Here is a 21,097-nt window from a genome sequence, read left to right on the forward strand (position 1 = left end):
GCCCTCAGGGCTCAGATAACGACCAATCACGGCTCACCTGTTTTATGAAGCTGAGCCATGATTGGTCGTTATCTGAGCCCCGAGCAACTGTGATGTCGTTTTCAGTCGACAGAAGTGACAAAATGGCCGTCCCCACAGATGGCTAAAAAGGTGTGGATTTTGTTGCTTAACTCATATTCCGCAAACACGATATTAATCAATGCTGTGTTTCAACTAGTGGGCCTGCATAGAACATATTCTTGAAAAAAATATATGTCTGGGTTGACTTCCGCTTTAAGTCAATATCGCCATTGGATGCTTCCGAGGTTTTCAGTTGAACTTCATATTTGTTGTATTAATATTAAATAGATATTAGTTAAGATCCCACACTTAACATGCATGCAAACACCAAAATATGTAAATGACAGAGTGGACAATGACAGGGGTGGACATTTTTTGCTCATGATAGCATTTGCTGAGGACCTGGACCTCACTTTGCAACATGATTTAGTTAGCAAGCTGACTGTGAGTTGTTCAAATGTATTTCAAATTTCTAAAAGGATTTTATACCCATTGCTATTCCATTGTGACGGAATGGACATGTTAAACTTCCAACTACACACATAATATGATGAAAATTACGAAACGTAAGTGTAAATATTCTGCAGCCGGCCACCGTTTCAGCCTCCATTGAAGACAGCAGACAAAATGCTGACTGAAACTATCGGAGGGTTTCTTAAAGTTGCAGATATCCCATCATGACAGAGTGGACAACAATTTATGGGCCACATTCCAAATCATCAAAATGATCATCACCTGTCAAAATCATGTACATCCAATGAAAAAAAAAAATGGGATCAAATATAGGAAGCACATTTTTTGGAGACTCATCATTGCCCTTGTATGTGTGCAAATGTTTGGCTACTTATAAGAAAACCTCAAAATGTCATTCTTCTGCTTCATTTTCATGATGAGGACGCCAGCGGCACTTCATTATAGTGATATTGACCCTGTTAGTGTAACATTAAAAAAAGGCGGTTAGGTTGCGACAATGCCCCCTGAAGCTGGTGGCTTTCTTTTTTATTTATTTATTTATTTCTTTTTTTTTTTTATGGTGGGGCCGTCTTGCTTGTGTCTTTGCATGACGGCGGCCTCGCAAGAGTCGAGGACTAATTGTAACAAGTGCCCCCTTGGACTTTCTCTTTTTTTTCCTCTCTTTCTTCTCATGCATTTGTTTGCCGGCTCTCAGCTGTGAATTGGGCGGCTGTAAAGTCGAAGTGAATGTTAAATTAGGCAGAATTAATTGAAGGGAATTACGGTGGAATACGCGGTGGCCAAAGGAGAATGTCAGATGATGACTCAATAGCGAGTGATCAGCTGCTCCGACGCTTCTAAAGCTTTTCTATTATTGAATTGACCGAGAAAAAAAAAAAAAAAGTTCCTTTCTGTATTTCCAGGACTTGCAACGCTTTCATTTGCTTTCATTTTTTAAATCAATCTTGAAGGATTTACTACTCATTTGAACACTTGAAACCTGATGTGGCAAAATTGCTTGAAAGAATTTGCGCGGCAGGGTATCCAAACCGTACATTGCGATCGCTGCTTGTGTGCGTGTATACTTGCAGCAAACAAAGTGATTACGTTGCAGTATATTTCCCAAGTTCGTACTAACACAATGGCAGATTTTCATTGCAATCACTGCTAAACAGGGAGCCGGTAAATTGGAGCAGCAAAACAATAATTCCACTGATTAGCCCCTTTCTGTGGAGCCTGAGTGAACTGTTTATACTGTGGAGTACCTCTGCAAGAGGAGACGAAACAAAACAGGCTGATTAGACAAAGTAATTGAGTAAGTTCATTTCAGCACGAGGACAACAGCTTCCGTTGACAGGCTCGACGGTTAAGTCGTCCGTGGATCAGCGGCGCTGGTTTAGAACCACGTTGTTCACTTCAAAATGCGAAAATAAAGAAAATGAATCGGGCAGAAGAAGAAGCTAGCGTGCATTCGAGTGAAGCATCATTTGTCTTCAGTTTTGACGCTAATTGCTCATGTTGGCATGCTAACATGCTTGTGGTTTGTGACTAACTACCAACTATGGAGAGGTGGCAAAGTATTCACAGTCTGTACTTGAGGACAAGTACACATTTGTGTGTAATAAAAGACTGGTAAAAGTAAAAGCACTGAGTGAACTTTTTTGGTTAAAAAGTGCCGACTCTAAAATGTACCTAAAGGCAAAAGAAAAAAACATATTTTACTGCCAGTTACTGTTTACTGTTTGGCACTCTGAAGGGGAACAAAAAAATATCACAGGACAAGCTGTTCCTGTGTCCTTGCTAATATTGTGAACTGACGAACAAAAAAATGCTTAATTAGGTAATGAGCTGAAAAAAATGTACTTCTTTTTTTTTTGTTTTGTTTAAGATTAGTTTGAGAATTTTTCTGGGCTACTTGCTTGTGGTTCATAGTCTGCCGTAGGACACAAAGCATTATTCCTGGAGCCGACAATATCAAACAATTCTCTTCAATAAGACCCCGGATGGGGAATATCTTCCTTCTCGGCATCTGTGGAGTAATCGTCATGAACACGGTCGGTCCTCCGTGTCCCTGCGCTCCCTGTTCTCTCCAACTCATGAGACCGCAAGATCTTAATCAGTGAAGATCCCAAGAGCGGTTGACGTTATGAACCTTTTTTCACAAATGGAAAAGTACAACTCCAGAGATGTTTTCAAATATAGAGAGAGAAAAGTTGTTTGGAAAATAAATATTCCAGTTAAGTTCAGATACCCGAAAAGTCCCCGTTTATTGTAAATTTTGTAACTACATTTTACATGTTTGAAGATTGAAGCAAAGACTGAGAACTATGTAGTACTCACATATGGAAATACAGCATTAAACTTTTTTTTTTTTCAGTCTTCCTGTTTTTTTTTTTTTTTTTTGTTAACTAAAATGGGGCCTTGTGATGCATTTGGACCCCTGGCACCAGTCCCCCACTATGAATAAACTTGACCATCTTTGTTCGTATCAGCCGTCATCCAGTGTATATGTCATGTGCATTCACAGTAGTTAGCTAGCTAGCTAGCTACGCCACAAAAATGCATCTTCATTTCTGATAATCCGCTGGCGTGACCAGTTTAGAGTGCCTCGTTGTTCGCCATGAGTGTGGGCACATCACCCAGTGAAATGTGGAAAAGCAACGAGCAGGATTGAATTTATATATTTTTTTTGAAAGTCAGACTGGACAGCTCAGGTGTAGACCAGGGCTTCGGACTTGTTATGGCCGCATTAGAGTGCCGTGTCGCAGTGCGGAAAAGCCCCGCGATGACTTGTTGGGATATATTCCAGTCTCTGGAGGCTTTAAGGGAATATATCTTTGCGGGTTAAACATGTAGTTATGACAAGGCTTAAAAAACATGTTTGACATAGTAGCATCCATTGTTCCAGGTCGTAGTAGAGGTATTTGATTGACACTTGAGAGTTGAGTGACTGGAAACAACAGCTTGATTTGTTTTGTTTTTTCTCATCATTTTCAAGCCTCATTTTATATACTCGGTGCTCAATCGTTAAAATTTGGCAGGGTTTCTACCGACTTTTTTTTTTCTCTGTGGTTTGTCACATTTAAAAGACATTTCTTTTCACTTGACAGTACCAAAGCGTTCGACTGTTACTTTCCGCCCGTGACTACAGCACTGCACAAAAGTCACCATTCAGGAACTAAACAATCACAAAACGGGCATGCACGACACTACTAGTAACAAGAAATCAAACGGAAAGTTGTTTTTGTGGATAATGATGCTGATGATCATTTTAAATGGTATGCAGGACACCCGCCTCAGTCTTTGACTGCCATTGTTTGTGACACACGCGTGAGTCATGGATATTCCGAAGTGTGCATCAATGTTCCCGCATGTTCCTTGATGGTGTGACAACTTTTTTTTAATAAGCCGATCATAAGAGGTGACGTAACTTTCTGTCAGGACCGCACCTGTCTGTCAACAGCATTTTTATACGGAGCATTAACAGACGCCACCGAGCACATGCCGAGCATACCAGACACGCTTCAGTGAATTCCTCACCTGGCTTGCACTTCCCTGTTGATTGAAATGGTGTTCCCTGTTGTTGATTGATTTCGAAAAATGTTTAGAAAAGTGCAGCATGGGAACCTAGTGGTTAGTGCGTCAGTCTCACCGTTCTGAGATCCGGGCTTTGGCGGCTTGCAGTAAATGAGATGCAAGACCACAGCGCACAGTGTGAGTCGTAACTGGGCATGAAGTTACAAATAGTGTAGTTAAATGCATTTTTCAGGTAGCTGTATACGTGAAAATGTCTTTTTCCAACAGTTCCATCTTTACTTTGTCAAAATAGACTGTTTTTCATACTCTAAGGATGTTAACACGTTGGACAAAAGATGTAAATAGAGAGAGGTGAGATGTCTTTGTTTTCACTGTACACGGTAGATTTTTTGGGGGGATTTTAGATTTTTTTTTCCCCAATTTAATATGAGATTTTTTTTTTTTCAGGGTCCTGTTCCCATGTATTTTTTTTGAACAAACACACACTACCAAAACAGTGTGGCGTGAACAAGTTAAGTCACGTAAAAAAGTCAGTAAGTCACAAGTCGGATCACAACAATAATGAAAACAAATCTGTGGCTTTATCACTTCAAACTGTTTGCGTTACATATAACAATGATATGAAGTATTCCCCCCACCAAATTGCAGCCTCTAGAATTGAATTCTACTACACTGCAATGTCAATTAGAATTCAATTAATTCAGTTCAGCCCTACTTTTTTTCGAGTAATTTTTCCACCTTTGAGCGCAGGGCACCTTTAGAAAAACAACCATTCACACTCACACGGTATTCATTGAACCTAGCATGCACGTTTTTGGAATGTCAGAGAAAGCCCACTCAAGCAAGGCGGGATTCGAACCCCAAACCTTACAATTGTGCGACATGTTAACCACTGCACTGCCGTGCTGTCCAAGTTTCTGCCATCAATTGTTTTATTGTTTTCTTTTTCAAAGTCCATAATTCCCACAACACCTTGTCGGTATATTTGTCACACACACATTTTTGTGGGGGAATGGCGGGACTCATTGATTCCATTTTTACCGATTTGACTCCTTCCTACTGTTACCGGGAAGGAGGGAAAAAAAAGAAAAAAAAGAATCAATACTGATGCGTTGTTGTGTGTCCTCGCGCTGCAGGAGCATTCGACGATGAGGATATCATCCATGTTGAGGCGAGCGCGGATCACGTGTGGGACATGGAGATCATCCAGGAGGAACTGAGGCTGAAGGACGCGGACGTGATCTTCCCTCTTATTGACAAGAAGACGGCCATTAGAGACGGCGACAAGAAACTCAAACCAGAATACGTGAGTCAGTCTCAGCAGGATCTTTGCACCCCCCAATCAGCCCCCACCCCCTCCTCAGCAGCGCACCACAAATAATCACCCTCCCACACACACACACACACACACACACACAAAAAAGAAAAAAAAAAAGTGTGTTTTTCTTAATCTCCACGCGATAGGTCTCACCCCTCCTCCCCCACTTTGCCATTTTTCTCCCTTTCTGAGATTGAAAGCGATCAGGGGTCAGGAGTGTGGCGCTGTAGAAATCATTAATAGAGAGTTACTTATTCAGTGCCTGACCCGGGGTCAGTTCTGGGGCCTAATGAAAGTGTTTCCACATGCGCAGCTCTTTTTCCATCTAAAGTAATACTCACATCACTGAGCGTGCAGCCGCTTAAGCGAGGACAGCAGGTGATGCGTCTGTCTACAGCACACCAAAATTGTTGACAATACACAAGAGCCTTAAAGTCCCTGCGCAGTGAAAATCAATATCTTTCCGGTATGACGGCAACCCCGACCAAATTTGAGTGATTTAAAAAAAAAAAAACAGCCAAGTAAGTAAAATGAGCACAAAAGCACACTTTTGGAGTGAGAAGGAAACCGGCTGCTTCGTTCCTGTGGTGAGTGACACGAATATCGAGTGTTTTATTGACAGTTGAAAGTAAACACGGGGAAATGACGTCCATTTGAGTCACCACGCAGTGCGTCGCCGTCACAGTGGCTTATTCAAATGCCGGAGCAACTCTGTCCGTTCATTCATGTAAACGGGATACTCTGAATTTTTTCAGGAATCGGAATTTTGACCTTAACCCGAATATTGACTGCATGTAAACGTAGTCACTATGGTGCTGGGGACAAAAGAGAAGAGGAAGAGGCACGGCAAGTCGAAACGTCGTACGTCGCGTACGTCGTAATTCGAGGACTTCCTGTATTTAGAAAAAAAAAAGGTTCCTATGCAGCAAGGTGCGCACAGAAATCTTATTGGGAGAGGGGATGAACGATTCCGTGTCAGATAACGATATGTGGAAATGTGTCCATATTGTTAAGACGGTAAATGCTGAACGGGCAACTTGAGCCGCGATTTGACTGTAAATGTCCCGCGATGCACTTAAGGAGGGGGATGAAGCATTTCACTCGGAGCGACGTGCCCCCGCCACTCCGAGGCTCGGACCACTCATTACACTAACGAAAGGGGCTATTTCACCTGCTGCACGGCCCCACCCCCACCACGGCCGCCCCCTTCCTCCCCCTCGCTGTACCTCCCCGCAAGCCGCGCAGCCCCACTAACAGGAGCCATTCAGCCAAGGCAGGTGGCCGCTTTGCGCACGTAATTGCTGACAATTTTTGGCAATGAATAAAAATGATCTACATTACTCGTCAAAGGTTGCGCGAGGCAAGTCAAATCTATGGAAGACCTCTTTAGATGGCAAGAAAGAATGGCGCTTATCAAAGGCTGTGCCAGGCTTTTAAGACGGGAGGGACGCGGCCGTGATTGTCTCCCCGGCCGGCTGTGCGCGGGGCCTCGCTCAGCTGCCACCCGTCACATCTATTTGCATGTTTGTCTCACCATTAAATGCGTGTTTGTGCCTCGTCTTTAAACGCGCAAGGAGAAAGAAGAAACTTCGGCTCTGCCTACGTTTCAGTTGAATCGATTCAAGTTCTGTTTCAGTAAAAACACAAATCGAGCCTTTTCTCATTGCTTGAATATACGCGTATGTGCCTAAACGTGTATCTGCGTTTGTAAGGACAGTATGTGCGCGTATGCATGTATATGCACATATATATGTGTATATATTTACCTTAGTGCTGCATATAACAATTATCAGCCGATTCATCTGCCGGTTATTTTGTCGAATGATCAGGTAAATAAATAATTCCATGCTTTTATTTAAAAAAAAAAAAAAAGGATAATTCAAATTGACAAACTGTGTACACAGAGCACACAAACAAATTTATTTTGATTCAGTTACTGGTTTGATCATAACATAGGCCAAAATGTTGATCATTGTGTTCAACATTAAAAACAGATGTTTGCAACTGTTTTATTTTGATTCAACACAAAGATAATCTGATTGATTTGATGGATAAATGGTAAATGGGCTGCATTTATGTATCCACACCATATGGTGCCTCACATTCACAGAGCGGCGCACACATTTGTACACTAAGCGGATGGATCTGAGAATATTTACTGTTGAGAGGCGGAAATTCCAAGGACTTTGGTCATTTTGAATTGAACAAGTTCTTTAAAGGATTCATTCATTATGAAAATATGTATTGATTAATTTGATGATTGATTAGTGATCGATTAATCGTTTCACCTGTAGTATACATACATGTATGTGTATACGTAAGTCTATATGTGTGTATATAAGTACACATTAGACAGATAGATGTATGTGTGTGTATCTATATACAAAATTGCAGTGCTTTTTATGTGCTTCCTGCTGCTAAAACGCTTGGGTTGAGGTGTCGAGTCAATGATAATAATAATAATAATAAAAATGATAATTTCCAAAATGGGGAAAAAAGAAAAAAAAAATCACTCACAACATTACAAACTCATGATCTTCCAGGGCATACCACCAAACCACTATGTACTGTATTTATACATTGTTATCCATATTCTCGAACAATGCCGCAGTGATGTTTGCCGGAGCAATTTTCCATGGCTTTTGTCCATATGAATGGTCTCACAAACAACAATAATGACAAGGCAGCCCACCAGCGGCGCTCGGCGGCGGCGGCCGTATGCGTCTGACCCCTGCGGACCCGCATGCCTTTTATTAACACCTGCCTGTTAGGGGAGCGCCGCGCGGCATCCGCAAGCTGATGAGGCAAACCTGGAGCGAGTTCAGGCCGTGTCAGTCGCCGTTTGCTGTTTCCATTTCACACATGATTAATCTCTCTGTGAAGACTTGGGCCGGGCGGGCGGGCGGAGTGTGTATGCGCACCTCTTCCCGTGCGCCTCTCCCGCTGGCTGCACTCTGGCTGGCTGACTAAAAGGCCTTTAGAATTCCTGCGGAGAGAGATGTGGCCAGAGTGAACGCAGCTGGCTGGGGGTCAGCGTGTGGAGCTTTTTTGCTGCCATTGTGTAATTGAGGCTCTGGCAAGGTTTTTTTTCTTTCAAAAGGCGGTGTGATTGTGAAGTGCGCTCAGGGTGCGGGGAGGGAAAAGGAGGTAAGGGGAGTGTTTCGGAGGGTGGGTGAGTTTTCATATGAAGAGGCAGGTCAAGTTGACAGGAACAATACGAATGCGTTCCGCTAATTTCTGCGGGGCCAAATCAACGATAATAGGAAGCCTATTGAAGTTCCAACTTTTCGATCCAGCGCCCTCCCATTCTCCACCCTTCCTCCGCCGCCACATCCTGTCAAGGAGCAGTCTTGACTATGCTCCCAAGTGCCGCGCCATTCCATTCACCTCACAGAATATATGGTGATAATGAATATCTGTTTAAAGTATATATTACTGGCAATGTAAAAAAATATCATCTCTGGCTTGGCTGCATTCTGTAAAATGCCTGAGGAAGGGCCCTAATTTACACCTAACGAACCAACTTCCAATTAGTTCCTGGCTATTTCCAGTTTCCGTACCCCAGTCCCACCTTTTTTCTTTTACTTAAACAGACCCGGCAGAATATCAATGTTCAAAACCATAGCGGGGTATTTTACTACAAATTGAGCGTCCATCATTCTCCATCCGTCAGCAGCCTTTTTTGCCCTTTTTTTTCTTTCGGGGGGCGGGGCGGTGGGTTTTACCAATAGTAGCCGTCTATTGGCCGGTCCGCCTCTAATTTTAAACGGGCTTCCGTCTGCGATTCCGACTAAACTTTCTCTTCACTTTACCCGTCATTCGTCATCCCTCATCAAAACGGGCGTCCGGCAGTGACGGATAGACGGACCGGTCCGTCAATTAGACGGAATGCCAAGCTCTGTTCCAAACTGTGACTGGAGGGCGAGACACCCCGGAGGCAATTTGTCAGGATTTAAAGGGGACAAGGGAGTCTCGCGCATGTCATCCCTGTCAAAGACCCACCAGTCCTGCTTCAATGTAAGCACAGCCATTGGCCATTGGTCATTGTTTGGCATTTGGATACCTCGCATTTGGGGAAAACAATTAGCACACGGCCCGCTGGGTTTATATTCTTTTTCATCTCCTTTAATAGGCTTCTCGCTCATTCTCTTTTCTTTTAACCCCAAACAGGACGTAGTGTGCAAACACGAGAGCTGTGGCCGGCTGGTGAATGAAAAGGAACACGTCTGCTAGTGTCGCGAGCGGAGCGATAAAGAGGTGAGCTTTTTCATGAAACCTAGTAATACTGTAAGTCCAATTGCTATTTTAGGGTTTTCTTATCTTATGCGCAAATCTAAAGAAAAGCACATAAGTTGGCTTTTCACACCACAGCCGACCTTAGGCGTTTCCTTCTTTTCATAGATAGAAGTCTTGAAAAGGGGTTATATTTGAACACAGATGGTTGAGTAACTCATGTAGCCAGATAAAAATAATACTGTCAGGCAAATATTCTTTATCTTCTGCGAAGAACAACTAATATTACTGCCGTACTGAGAGACCGGGTGTCTGTCTGCATGTCTGTCTGATACTGCCCACTGGTGGCAAAAGTATGCACTTCAGAATGAACAGTGCAATGTGAATTGAAGGAGAAAGTGTGACAAAAGTTTTTATTTTATTCTTCACATTCTATTTACATAATGAGAGCGTTACTGTCTGTCAAATATTATACAATGCTATTTTTTTTATTGAATTATTGATTTATTATTTTTTTGGGGAGGCTGGAACGGATTTCAGTGGGGAAAGATGATTTGAGGTACTTATATCTCAGGGCACCATTGCATTTTGGTTTGCCCCTATATAGCCCAATGTTTCCTACCCTTTATGATACTTGAGGTTTTGAGGCCTATTCATCATCAGTGGGATTATTTTATTTTATTTTTTTAAAGCCTGATTGATGTACACTATGGTGTACGTGCTACAAGAACTTTGCCTTAAATTTGATTGAACTATTTTGGGAAAAAAAAATAGATTTAAAAAAACACGAGACATTTTGTGATGTTGGCCATTTTTCAAATACTCCATCTAGATTCAGAATTTGTGAGTTCTGTTGTCATTATTTCATAGAATAAAATTAAAATGTTCATTTTACTCAAACATACAATATACACCTATAAATAGCAAAGCCAGAGAAAGCAACCACTCTGCTTTTTAAAAATGTTTCATGTATGATAAAGTCATAAATTGAATACATTTTTTGTTTTTATTTTTGTTTTGTTCATAAGGACCAATAAAGCCCCAATTTTCAAAGAATTGGGATGTTTGAAACTTTATAGGCTTGTCGTTGGACTATGGTTGAGAGTCGTTCGTGGCCTTGAGACTTGCCATTCCCGCCCTAGGACAAGTCGGCACAAGACAAAAATGACATAATTTCATGGAAGCGCAATGACACATGGTGCTATCATTTTGCTAGTCGCACGCCACCCACGTTTTGAACAAATGTGAAGCGGATGAGCTGGAGGCAGCCATCCATTTTTATCTGTACAGTCATAAGACACATAAACATGACATACAACAATAATTTAAGTAGCGTCTCTTCACCCGTCTTTTTTTTTTTTTTTTTTTAATTGCTTTAACTGAACTTCTATGATGCATTGATCACTTTCTTTAATGACATTTCCTCAAACATGTCGCAGCCAAACAGCAACCATGTTGTGTGAGCACGGATGATGTCATTCCTGTATCTTGATTCAATTGTCCTAGTTCAGAAGGCTGTAAGTCAAGACTGAGCTTAGTATAAGGGACCTGACCATCGCAAAAAAAATGGTAGGAAATTGATTTTTTTTGCCTGTGTGAAAGCTTTCATGCATTTTTATTGGCTTAAATTTTCTGCGATTACAATTTTGAGTTCCCGTTTAGGAGGTCTGTTCACAACTTTTGAAGTTAAGCTCATAACCATACATAATAAAACAGAGCAACGACCGCCACCAAGGCTCAACAATTATAATATGGATCACTACCATAATTCTGGGCAGAACAGTTCAGGGTTTGACTCTCGCCGTTGGTCTTTCTGTGTGGAGTTTGCATGATCTTGTAGAAATGGTTGACCAGACACAGAATCTAAGCTCCTCCCATGGTCATATCAGTCCCCAGACCTCAACCCCATTGAAAGCCTGTGGAGTGGCGCACATACCGTACATGCAAACACATCCATTTGTTAGCACCTGGGCATCTGTTTGCCGATGTACTCACAGTGTCACTTAATACGGCCCAACACAACATCCTGCCCTGCAAACCCTCAACAGCCCGCAAAACTTCATTAAGCACTTCATCTAGCATATGGTCCCCATTTTCCAACAACATTTTCTCAATTCCATACAATATCAAAGAGAGTGAAGGCCCTAAATATCAAAACAGCAAATATAAATATGTTCAAAGTAAAAAGTCATTAATACCATCTGGTGATGCTCAGTAAATCACAAGAGGGGGGGGTGGGGGGAAATCTCTTCTAGGGACTTATATTGAAGATGGTTTCACTACACATATTTGTCTTTGTTGCCACATGTTTCCCACAATTGTAGCATTAGTGGCATGCTTTACAAGTGGCACTTCGTAGCCCAGAAATCCCCACACAGCAAGACTTTGTCCAAATATGATGAATAAAAGAAACGTTTGCTTTTTCAAATGCACCACTACCATATTCACAAATTAATTTTACATCATATGGCCCATAACGTGCCTTTTTATTTATTTATTTATTTATTGTTTTTAATTTGCCACTGAGCACGTCACTCGGCTCATGCTAAGTTAGCATTTCTTTTACACCTCCCCCTTCTAGTTTGGAGTTTGTCAAACACTCCTGAGGTCACCCCATTTGTCATTTGACCAAAATGATCATGAAAATGTTTAATACAAGGTTAACTTTCCCTTAAATGTCTCCGTTATTTGGACCCACACATGGCACAAAACCGAGTGAGTTGGTGACACACTGGATGACGTCGGCGGCGTCTGGAAGCCTGTTAGCCCACAAGCTAGCTTGCGGCATCTTTTCGCGGTATAGAAAAGCCCTGATGACTGTGGGATTTACTGTATTCAGGACAATGAATACAGGACAATTTTATTTTCACTTTGAGTGTTTCAAATATGTCCTGGATATTTTATTTTTCTAAAAGTTGAAGCCACTTTAATATGATGCACTGCTTGAATATTGTGTTCAATGATTCTTTATGTAAACAAACTTGCTACAGTAGGTCACCTGTAGGAATCGAAAGTAGACAAGCGGTGGTGCGTGAAGGCCCCCAAATCAAATGGACAGCAGACCCCCATTTTTTGTGGAAAACCCATAATGTAGGTTCATTAGCATTTTCTGTTGAATATTTTGGCTTTACAAAAAAATATATATACTGTATGTATATTTTTTATACATGTCAATGGGCATCAATTATCCACGGATCTTTGCTATTTGCGGGCCGGCCTGGTCCCTATCCCGCGCAAATTTCTACTCTATAGTTTTAAGTTGGAATATCACCATTTACCACTAGATGGCAGACATGTCTTGGTTGCACTTGCACCGTGTTTGTTACTGCCCTACACTGCAATGTGAGAAGGCCTAATAATTACTTGGCAGATTTGACATGCAAGACACATTTTAATTTTTGCGAGGAATGAGTTCTTGCACTTAATGCTGGTTTGTTGAACACTGGTTTTGTGCACTTGAATGGTCATTTTTATGCAAGACAACTCTTTGCTCCGGGGGGTTCACAGTATGTGGTTATTTTGTTATTCGTGTCAAACCCTTTGTTGTTGAATAATCAATCTTTTATGCATCCATTGAGAAATGGATTATGAAAAATCAAATCAATTAAGAACACACATTTTGCATTTATGCACGTCATTTTGCATTTATGCACGTCTTTTGACCATATTTTATTTTCTCATCTGGTTAGGAAGTGCGCGGTCCTACGTAGCACCTCAGTAGCAGCGATGAAAAATTGTGGCCCCCTCCATCCTTGAAGTTGCCCATCGCTGGCCTATTGCATCAGTGTCGCAACCTCAAACTAGCTCACTGAAGTTTCACTTTTCCAAAACGCATTGTCAGTTTCATGTCTCCCATGGGCAGTCAGTCATTCACCTGTGATTGTTAAAATGTTCCTGACACGGAATCCTGTGCGACTGTCAGACAGGAGGAGGAGGTAGAGAAGTCATAAATCAAATGATTCATGGCTTGTGCAATAGCTAGCCTGAGTCGGAAGAGTTTTGTGTGTGTGCGTGCATGTGTGTGTGTGTGTGTGCGTGCGCACGTCCCCCCCCCCCTCCACCCCCAACTGTGAGCGATGCAATAAATCAGAGTGTTTTAAACAGGCAAACAGTATACTGCTGCAGGGTCTCCAGGGCGCCACGATGAACAATGTTGACATCAAAGTGGTGATGTTTGACAAGTGATGAGTCACATCCCTTGTCCAGAGAGGAGCTCACACCTGTATGGAGATGATTACAGGTAGATCTGGCTGGCCTTAATTGTACAATAAACGCTTGCTCTCAGCCCTAATGGCAGCCGGTCTGCAGCCGAGACGCCAGACTGCCATTTGCCTGTCGCCAAGCTCCCATGTGAGTTTTTTTTTTTTTTTTTTTTTTTTTTTCTTCTTCCCCTCACAAGCGCAGTTGAGATGATGATATGGTTACGGACCATTCAAAGCAAACAGCTAGACAAATTGCAATCTCAGCTTTAATGTTAGAAGGAAAAAAGTGATTCACAGAATGAGGCAAATAAGCCAATTTTATCTGTGGCGCTAAGGACCGTCATTCAGGACAGTTTCACCGATTTTCTTCGTTGCACTTCTCCGGGAAATGTTTGAATTTGAAAGTGTTTTGTTTAATTTGATCCTTCGCGTATTCATTTGAACTTAAAGTATCATTTAATGCGTTTGAGAATTTGCTAATGTGTTATAGAGCAAAAGTACAAGGTCAAGAGAAAAGGTGAACGAGATACACGACTGGATTGGTTGCCAGCCAATCACTGGACAAATACAGCAGAACAAAAACTGGTTTTATTCCCTGAGGGTCATTTTTTTTTCCTGCAGCGCCAGTTTGAGAAGCTGCTACCACCACTGTTGAAAACACAACATTTCTATCGCAGAAATTCTGTCCAGAGAGCTGCAAGGGAATTCAGCAACAACTAGAGGTGCACCGATTAACTCACAACTAATGGATTATCAACCTAATCGATAATTAGTTTGATAATCGGGTAATCGTTTTGAGTCCTTTTTAAAATTGATCAAATTGAAAATTGTCCAAATCCTTATAATTTCAGTCTTTCATCAGTGTCATCACTGAAAACATAATTTTTTTTATTTGCAAACATCTGCTTTTACTTTGGAAAGCGACGATCAACACATGATCAAAACTTTTGCCGATTTTTCCGGCATGTTACGGACCAAATCAGTCACTGAATCATAATGTGTTTCTGCACTGTCAATTTGACAGAATTTTCTGTTTTGGGGTGCTTAGTAATTGTTTTTGTCTGATCCATTGATTAATTGACAAAATCGACAGATTAATTATAAAATAATCCTTAGTTGCAGCCCTATAACCAACAAGCGTTTGATCCAGCGGCAAAGTGATAAAGCTTTATTTGTTCTGACTATATTTTGATTGACACTGAAAGTCATTATTTATGAACATCAGACTTACGGCGTACATTTGATCCCATGTGGCATTCAAACCTTCAACCATGCAGTTGCAAATTGCTTACAGCTTCCTGCAACTGTTTTGTTTAAGTGCTGTTTGGCCAAGTGCATTTGCCAATGTCAAAATCTATCTCTCAGGTTTTTTTTGGGGGGGGGGCGTTGGTTATTTCTCATCAGTTCACACACACATCAGAGATAAGAGTTCCAGAAGCTCCGAAAATGGCCCATTTTCAAACGAGATCATCCTGCTTGGAGTTCAGAAGCCACATCGCATGCCGCCCTTGTTTAGAGAAGAATGAGCAGTATTAGCTTTAGAAAAGCATCATTAATGGGAGGATCAGACGAGGAGCAAGGCCGGCTTTTATCCCCAGGTTCTCTGCTGGAGACAGTACATCATTTAAGCGTAGAGAGGGGCACATGGCTCCAATCCTATACGGCGCATGTGTATGAGAACGCATCCATGTGCATGTTTGAAGTCTGTCTCAGAGGCGACTCCATGCTCATTTGGGTGCAGGCGTAATTGCGGTGTGGAGATCAAAGGCGCGCTGGCCCAGTGATGTTCCAGAGGAGACTTTAGCACACAGCCCTCTCCTCTGTGCAACAGGGGCCCGCCCGCTGCTCGGCGACCCCCACCCCCCCTCTCCCCTCCGGCCCTGCGCTGCCCCTGCACATCCCTGCTCGTAAAAAATGATTAAGGCACCATTTGTCATGTGTTTATGACTGAGAGGCATTGCGTGATAGGGAATGGCATCTACAAGAGTCTATCGAGAGGCTTTCTTCTCTTTTCGTCGACAGACATTTCCTATAGCGACGTTGGTTTGTGAGAGGGACTCGTTAAAGCGTCAGCGGTGATGTGGTGGCGGCAGCCATGCCAGTGTTGGCATGTTTTCACTCAGTTAAGATATTGTTTATTTTACTAGGCATCGACGTCTTTATCAGCACGGTGAACCACCTCGTTTGTCGCAGGCTTGTGTTCCAGAATGTGTGATTATAGAAAGAGCATTTGTTTGTTTGTTTTGCCCCTCCTACACATGTTTTAGCACAACTGAACCTAAAACAGACTTCTAAAATAATACCTGAGTGCCTGTTCTCAGTCTCTCACTTCCACAGTTCTGCGCAAAAAGAGTCAAAGTGTGCTTGTTTTTTTTTTTTTTTTTGTGACTTGATTTTTAACAGCCAAAATATTCAACCAAACCGTTTAATTTTGGTGTAACAAATGTCTGCTAGCTTCATGCTAATAGTTGGGCTAATGGAAATTAGCATTGCTGGAATGGTCAAAGTCGAATTTTTCTTTACAATATGTTCTATGTGCCCCCACCTGTAAAAACACAGCATTCTGATTAGTATTGCGTTTGTGGAATACGAATTAAGCAGAAAAAAAAAATCCACCTGTTTTTAATCCATTTTAGGGGGCGGCCATTTTGCCACTTAGTCCCTGTGTTGTCATTTTCAATCAGCAGCAAGTAATAAAATGGCCGCCCCCTGAGATGGTTAAAACGGGTGGATTTTGGATCAAAATACCACATTTCGATGAGTGGGAATGCATAGACCATACAGTATAATTGTGAAGACAATATTTAGCTGAAACCGACTGAACTTTCATACAGTGTGCAGGATTCTAACTAGTTTTCATGAGTGGCAGGCCATCAGCCCCTAGATTTGCTGTGATTCTAAATTTGAATTGGCAGTAAAAGGCACAGCTCACCTGTCTTCTGAAGTTGAGCTGCTTAGTCGTTATCTGAGCCCTGAGCAACTGTGATGTCATTTTTAGTCGACAGAAGTGACAAAATGGCCGCCCCCCGGAGATGGCTAAAAACGGGTGGATTTTGCTGCTTAACTCATATTCCACCAACGCTATATTAATCAGAATGCCGTGTTTCAACTGCAGAGAACATATTCTTGAAAAAAAATACCTTTGGGTTGACTTCTACTTTAATCACTGCATGTCTTCCAGTAGAACTCAGTGCTGACTGGCGTGTGGCGGCACATTGTGGTAATAAGCTGAATGCACGTGACTTTACATTCAGACTTGCCTGTATTCTGTAAAAAAAATCAGTCGTTTAAAAATCTGTGATATAGCGAAGATAACGTTCAGCCCCCCCCGCCCCCCCCCCCCCCCTTCGATTCTATAGCTTCGTACTCATATCTTGTAATGGCAATGAAGGACAGTGAAGAAAGCTCTGCCATGACAGTAATCCTCCTTGTACTTTCCCCTTCTTTTCTTCATCTTTCAAAGCATGTGCATTAAAGTAAATTGGCGCCTTGTAAGTAGAAGAGTTGACCTTTAACAAATCCTGAGAGCCTGACCTGTCTTTAAATGTGTCTGCAGTCTTGCTTCTCCTGCAGGGTACAGTGTCAATACATGAGCGGGGGGAGGTTGAATATGTTTGTGTACTGTATGAATGTATGGCCTTGCATGGCCTACCATCTGCCTTTATAGACCGACTACGGGGTCCTATCGTTGCACATAAAACACGCCTGTGAACATTAATGGCCTCAATATGGGTTGCAGTTGCTACTTTCATCATGTTACCCTTCATCACAGTTGTTTTTGTTGCTCCCCTCCATCTGTTCCCGTAGTGGTTGAGACTAACAAACTGCCCAAAAGCAACTCAGCTGGCAATGAACAGGCAGGGTCAACAACATTAGCTAGACCTGCACTGAATAGAATACGATTAAATAAATCAAAAAGGCGGCTTTGTCAAAGGTAATACTAATGTAACACTTTGATTGACAACTTTGGGAGGTATTCATTTGACAGTGTTTATTATATATATATATATATATATATATATATATATATATATATATATATATATATATATATATATATATATATATATATATATATATATATATATATATATATATGCGATGCGATATTTGATCCCAGTAAACAGAGTAAAATTTAAGAGTAAAATATTCAACGTAAAATTCTGCGTGAAATTTACTTTTATGCGGAATTATTTACTCTCAAATTTTACTCTGGTTCCAGGCACCGAATATAGTCTTTTCAGAGTAAAATGTACTCTACAAAATTTACTATGTACCGTCGAACATTTTTGTCATTCCATGAATGCCCCCCACTCATAGTGTATGTGTTGATAATTCTCCAAAAGCTCAACGTAACATAAATGTTAGATGTCATTTTGTCTCCTTTTTTTAAACTCAAATAAAAATGAACAATGTTGGCTTGAATATAAGTAATACAAATTGAAAATGAAACAAAATCAAAATAACTAATGAAACCTGCCTTTTTTGCAAAACACTGAACTATACAGCCACAATAATAGAATTGTTGAATGTCAAAACGGTGCATTGTCGTCATTGTAATTGGCCATTCCTCTTCTAAATGCTAAATATGTACTTTGATAGAAAAAAAAAAAAAGAAAAGAAAAAAAGACGCCTTTTATTTGTAGTACTTTTTTAGTGTGTGTTAAGCACGTACAATCGAAAGCAGTAAGACTAAAGGGTGCAAACGGGACTAAACAGACCACAAGATCACAGTGCTTCACACACAGTGAACACAACATCCTGTAGCCACTGGCAAGGCAAATTTGTAAACACATCTGAGAAAACTCTGTTGTTCACATTTAAAAACTCTTTATTGATCCCAGAGTGTGGAAATTCACATGCAAGCAGAGTACGAGGTTATACAAGTGACACAATAACCAAGTAGTCAAGTATTAAGTGAAAGAGCACAGTGCTTGGTTCAAATATTTTGGGCTTAGCAGTAAATTACGTTAATATTGACAATATTGTGCTGAGTCTTTATATTTACACTTTATTGAATTTGAAGTCAAATTTGACAGCAGTAAAAAAAAATACCTGCTGGGCTTTCCTAAAGTGACCCAACATAAACATAAGTGAAAATAATTTCAAATATAATTTTTGCCGGCGCTTCAAAGTTTTTATCAAATTTGACCTTTGGTCTGCTGTTCATAATTGAATATAGACAATTGTTATAAGGATATTCTCGGTTCCAATGGAGCATGTGTGGGAAATTAGTAGTTAGGTTTAAGAGCAAAAGAGCAAGTACTGCATTTGGCCTGTAGGAGGCGCTTTGACAATTAAAGTGAAGGAGGCCCCAGCCTAGCGGGACTTGCCCACATGTCAGCTCCAATCATCTCCGCACAGGATAGACACTAATCTGAGATTCAAGATTTTACTTTTGTTTTCTTCTTTTCCTAATGATGGAAAGATAAAAATCAAATCCTTCACAAACATTGACTTGAAATCCAGGACGTTTGTCGCCCCAAGTGAGGACTATCGAGCACATCATGTACACTCCCTTTTGTGCATTGTGATACCCTGACAAAAAGACTTCCTAAGCGAAGATGTACACGCTACAGTCCTGAGTCAGTCAATAACAACACAAGAGGCTGAGGCACTAAAACAGAAACAGATGGCCATCAAAAAAGTCCTCGCAGTCCAGTCGGGCCGCTTGATGACTGTCCCTCGTTGGCTTTAATGAAAGGACACAAGTTGACATGGCTGGTGTTGTCTGCTTTTGGTGTTGTGCTGGTCAAGCCTTGGTGTCAGCTCTGCAGCTAATGAGATGGCAGGCTAACAGTTTTGTCCTGTGATGATCTTGCATGGAGTCTATTTGCTCGTGGCTAAAAGTGGTCACGTCTCGCTGCTTTATGAGGCCTAAATCGGACTCGGAGTGTCCAGCAGTTTGCAATGCGGGAAGAGAAGTTTGCCTTAAGGTGCATCGTAATATCCAATATTTGTCTTGTTCAGCTACAGAGAATCCACGCTATATTTGTCGTTCGCGCCCTTGCAAAAGTCTCAATTTAGAGTTGCGTGTGTTCGATGTAGTACAATGTCATGTACATTGAGGTCCACGGGAAGAAATGTATAGTCCCCTCCAAAAGTATTGAAACGGCCAGGTCAAATTCATTTGTTTTTTGTTGTATATTGAATACATTTGGGTTTCAGATCTAAAGATGAATATGAGACAACAGTTCAGAATTGCAGCTTTTATTTCACGTTTTTTAACATGCAGATGTGTTAAACAACTCAGGACAGAGCACCTTTTGTTTGAAGCCGCTTTTCGAGTGAGCATAAGTATTGGAACATGTGTCTGATGGGTGGTTCTAGTGCCTTTTAGATTGATTGCTTAAACATTAGATAGTGCTTGTTTTTGACTTTAGGTTTCACCTGTGAAAACTGCATTTGCAGTTAAGCAAACATGACGAACAGAGAGCTGCTGAGAGAAGAGGGGGAAATCCATCAGAGCTATTGCACAAACATTGGGCATAGCCAGTACAACAATTTGGAATGTCCGGAAAGAGAAAGAATCTATTGGAGAACGGATAGGAACAGGTCGGCTAGGGCAGCAGCAGCAGGTGATGAGATCTGTGAAGAATCACCCAAAGACAACATGTAGGGGTGAAAGTATCACAGTCCGCTATTGGAAGAAGATTTTGAGAGAAGCAAACCACTCATCAGTTAAAAGAATCGGGAGGCCAGTTTGGATTTTGCAAAGAAGTGCTTTGACAATTACTTTTAACATTTACCTGTACGGCAGTTTCTGTTAACTCATCTTTGACATTTCGGATTATACTTAAAGTGGAAGTCAACCCAAACATATTTTTTCAAGAATATGTTCCCAGCAGGCCCACCAGTTGAAACATGGCATTCTGATTAATGTTGTGTTTGTGAAATATGAGTTAAGTAGCAACATCTACCCCTTTTTAGCCATCTCTGGGGGGCAGCCATTTTGTCACTTCGGTCGACTGAAAATGACATCACAACTACCCAGGGCTCAGGGAACGACCAATCACAGCTCAGCTTCAGAAAACAGGTCAGCCGTGATTGGTCGTTACCTGAGCCGTGAGCTGTTGTGATGTCATTTTCAGTGGACAGAAGTGACAAAATGGCCGCCCCCAGAGATGGCTGGAAACGGATGGATTAACTGTTATTTCTCAAACGCAATATTTATCAGAATGCCTTGTTTCATTTATCAGAATGCCTTGTTGTGCTTGCATAGAACATATTCTTGAAAACAACATGTATGAGTTGACTTTCTCGTTAAGCAACTGGGCTTTTTGTCAGTCAAAAT

The 21,097-nt window shown here is 41.4% G+C and overlaps 1 protein-coding gene across 4 annotated transcripts in view; it reads left to right on the top strand.

Moving 5' to 3' along the window:
- Positions 1-21,097, top strand: part of LOC147136608 (obg-like ATPase 1) — a 49,133-nt gene that overhangs the window by 13,440 nt on the left and 14,596 nt on the right. For all 4 annotated transcript variants that reach the window (XM_086050934.1, XM_086050935.1, XM_086050936.1 and 1 more), the window contains 2 exons: positions 5,187-5,356; positions 9,539-9,625. In XM_086050934.1, coding sequence (XP_085907060.1) covers positions 5,187-5,356; positions 9,539-9,601 — 233 coding nt within the window. In that variant the 3' untranslated portion in view covers positions 9,602-9,625. The remainder of the gene's footprint in view (positions 1-5,186; positions 5,357-9,538; positions 9,626-21,097) is intronic.

The sequence above is a fragment of the Filicampus tigris genome, chromosome 14, assembly GCF_054856515.1.
Source record: "Filicampus tigris isolate MCC_2025a chromosome 14, RoL_Ftig_1.0, whole genome shotgun sequence".
In the NCBI taxonomy this organism is placed as follows: domain Eukaryota; kingdom Metazoa; phylum Chordata; class Actinopteri; order Syngnathiformes; family Syngnathidae; genus Filicampus; species Filicampus tigris.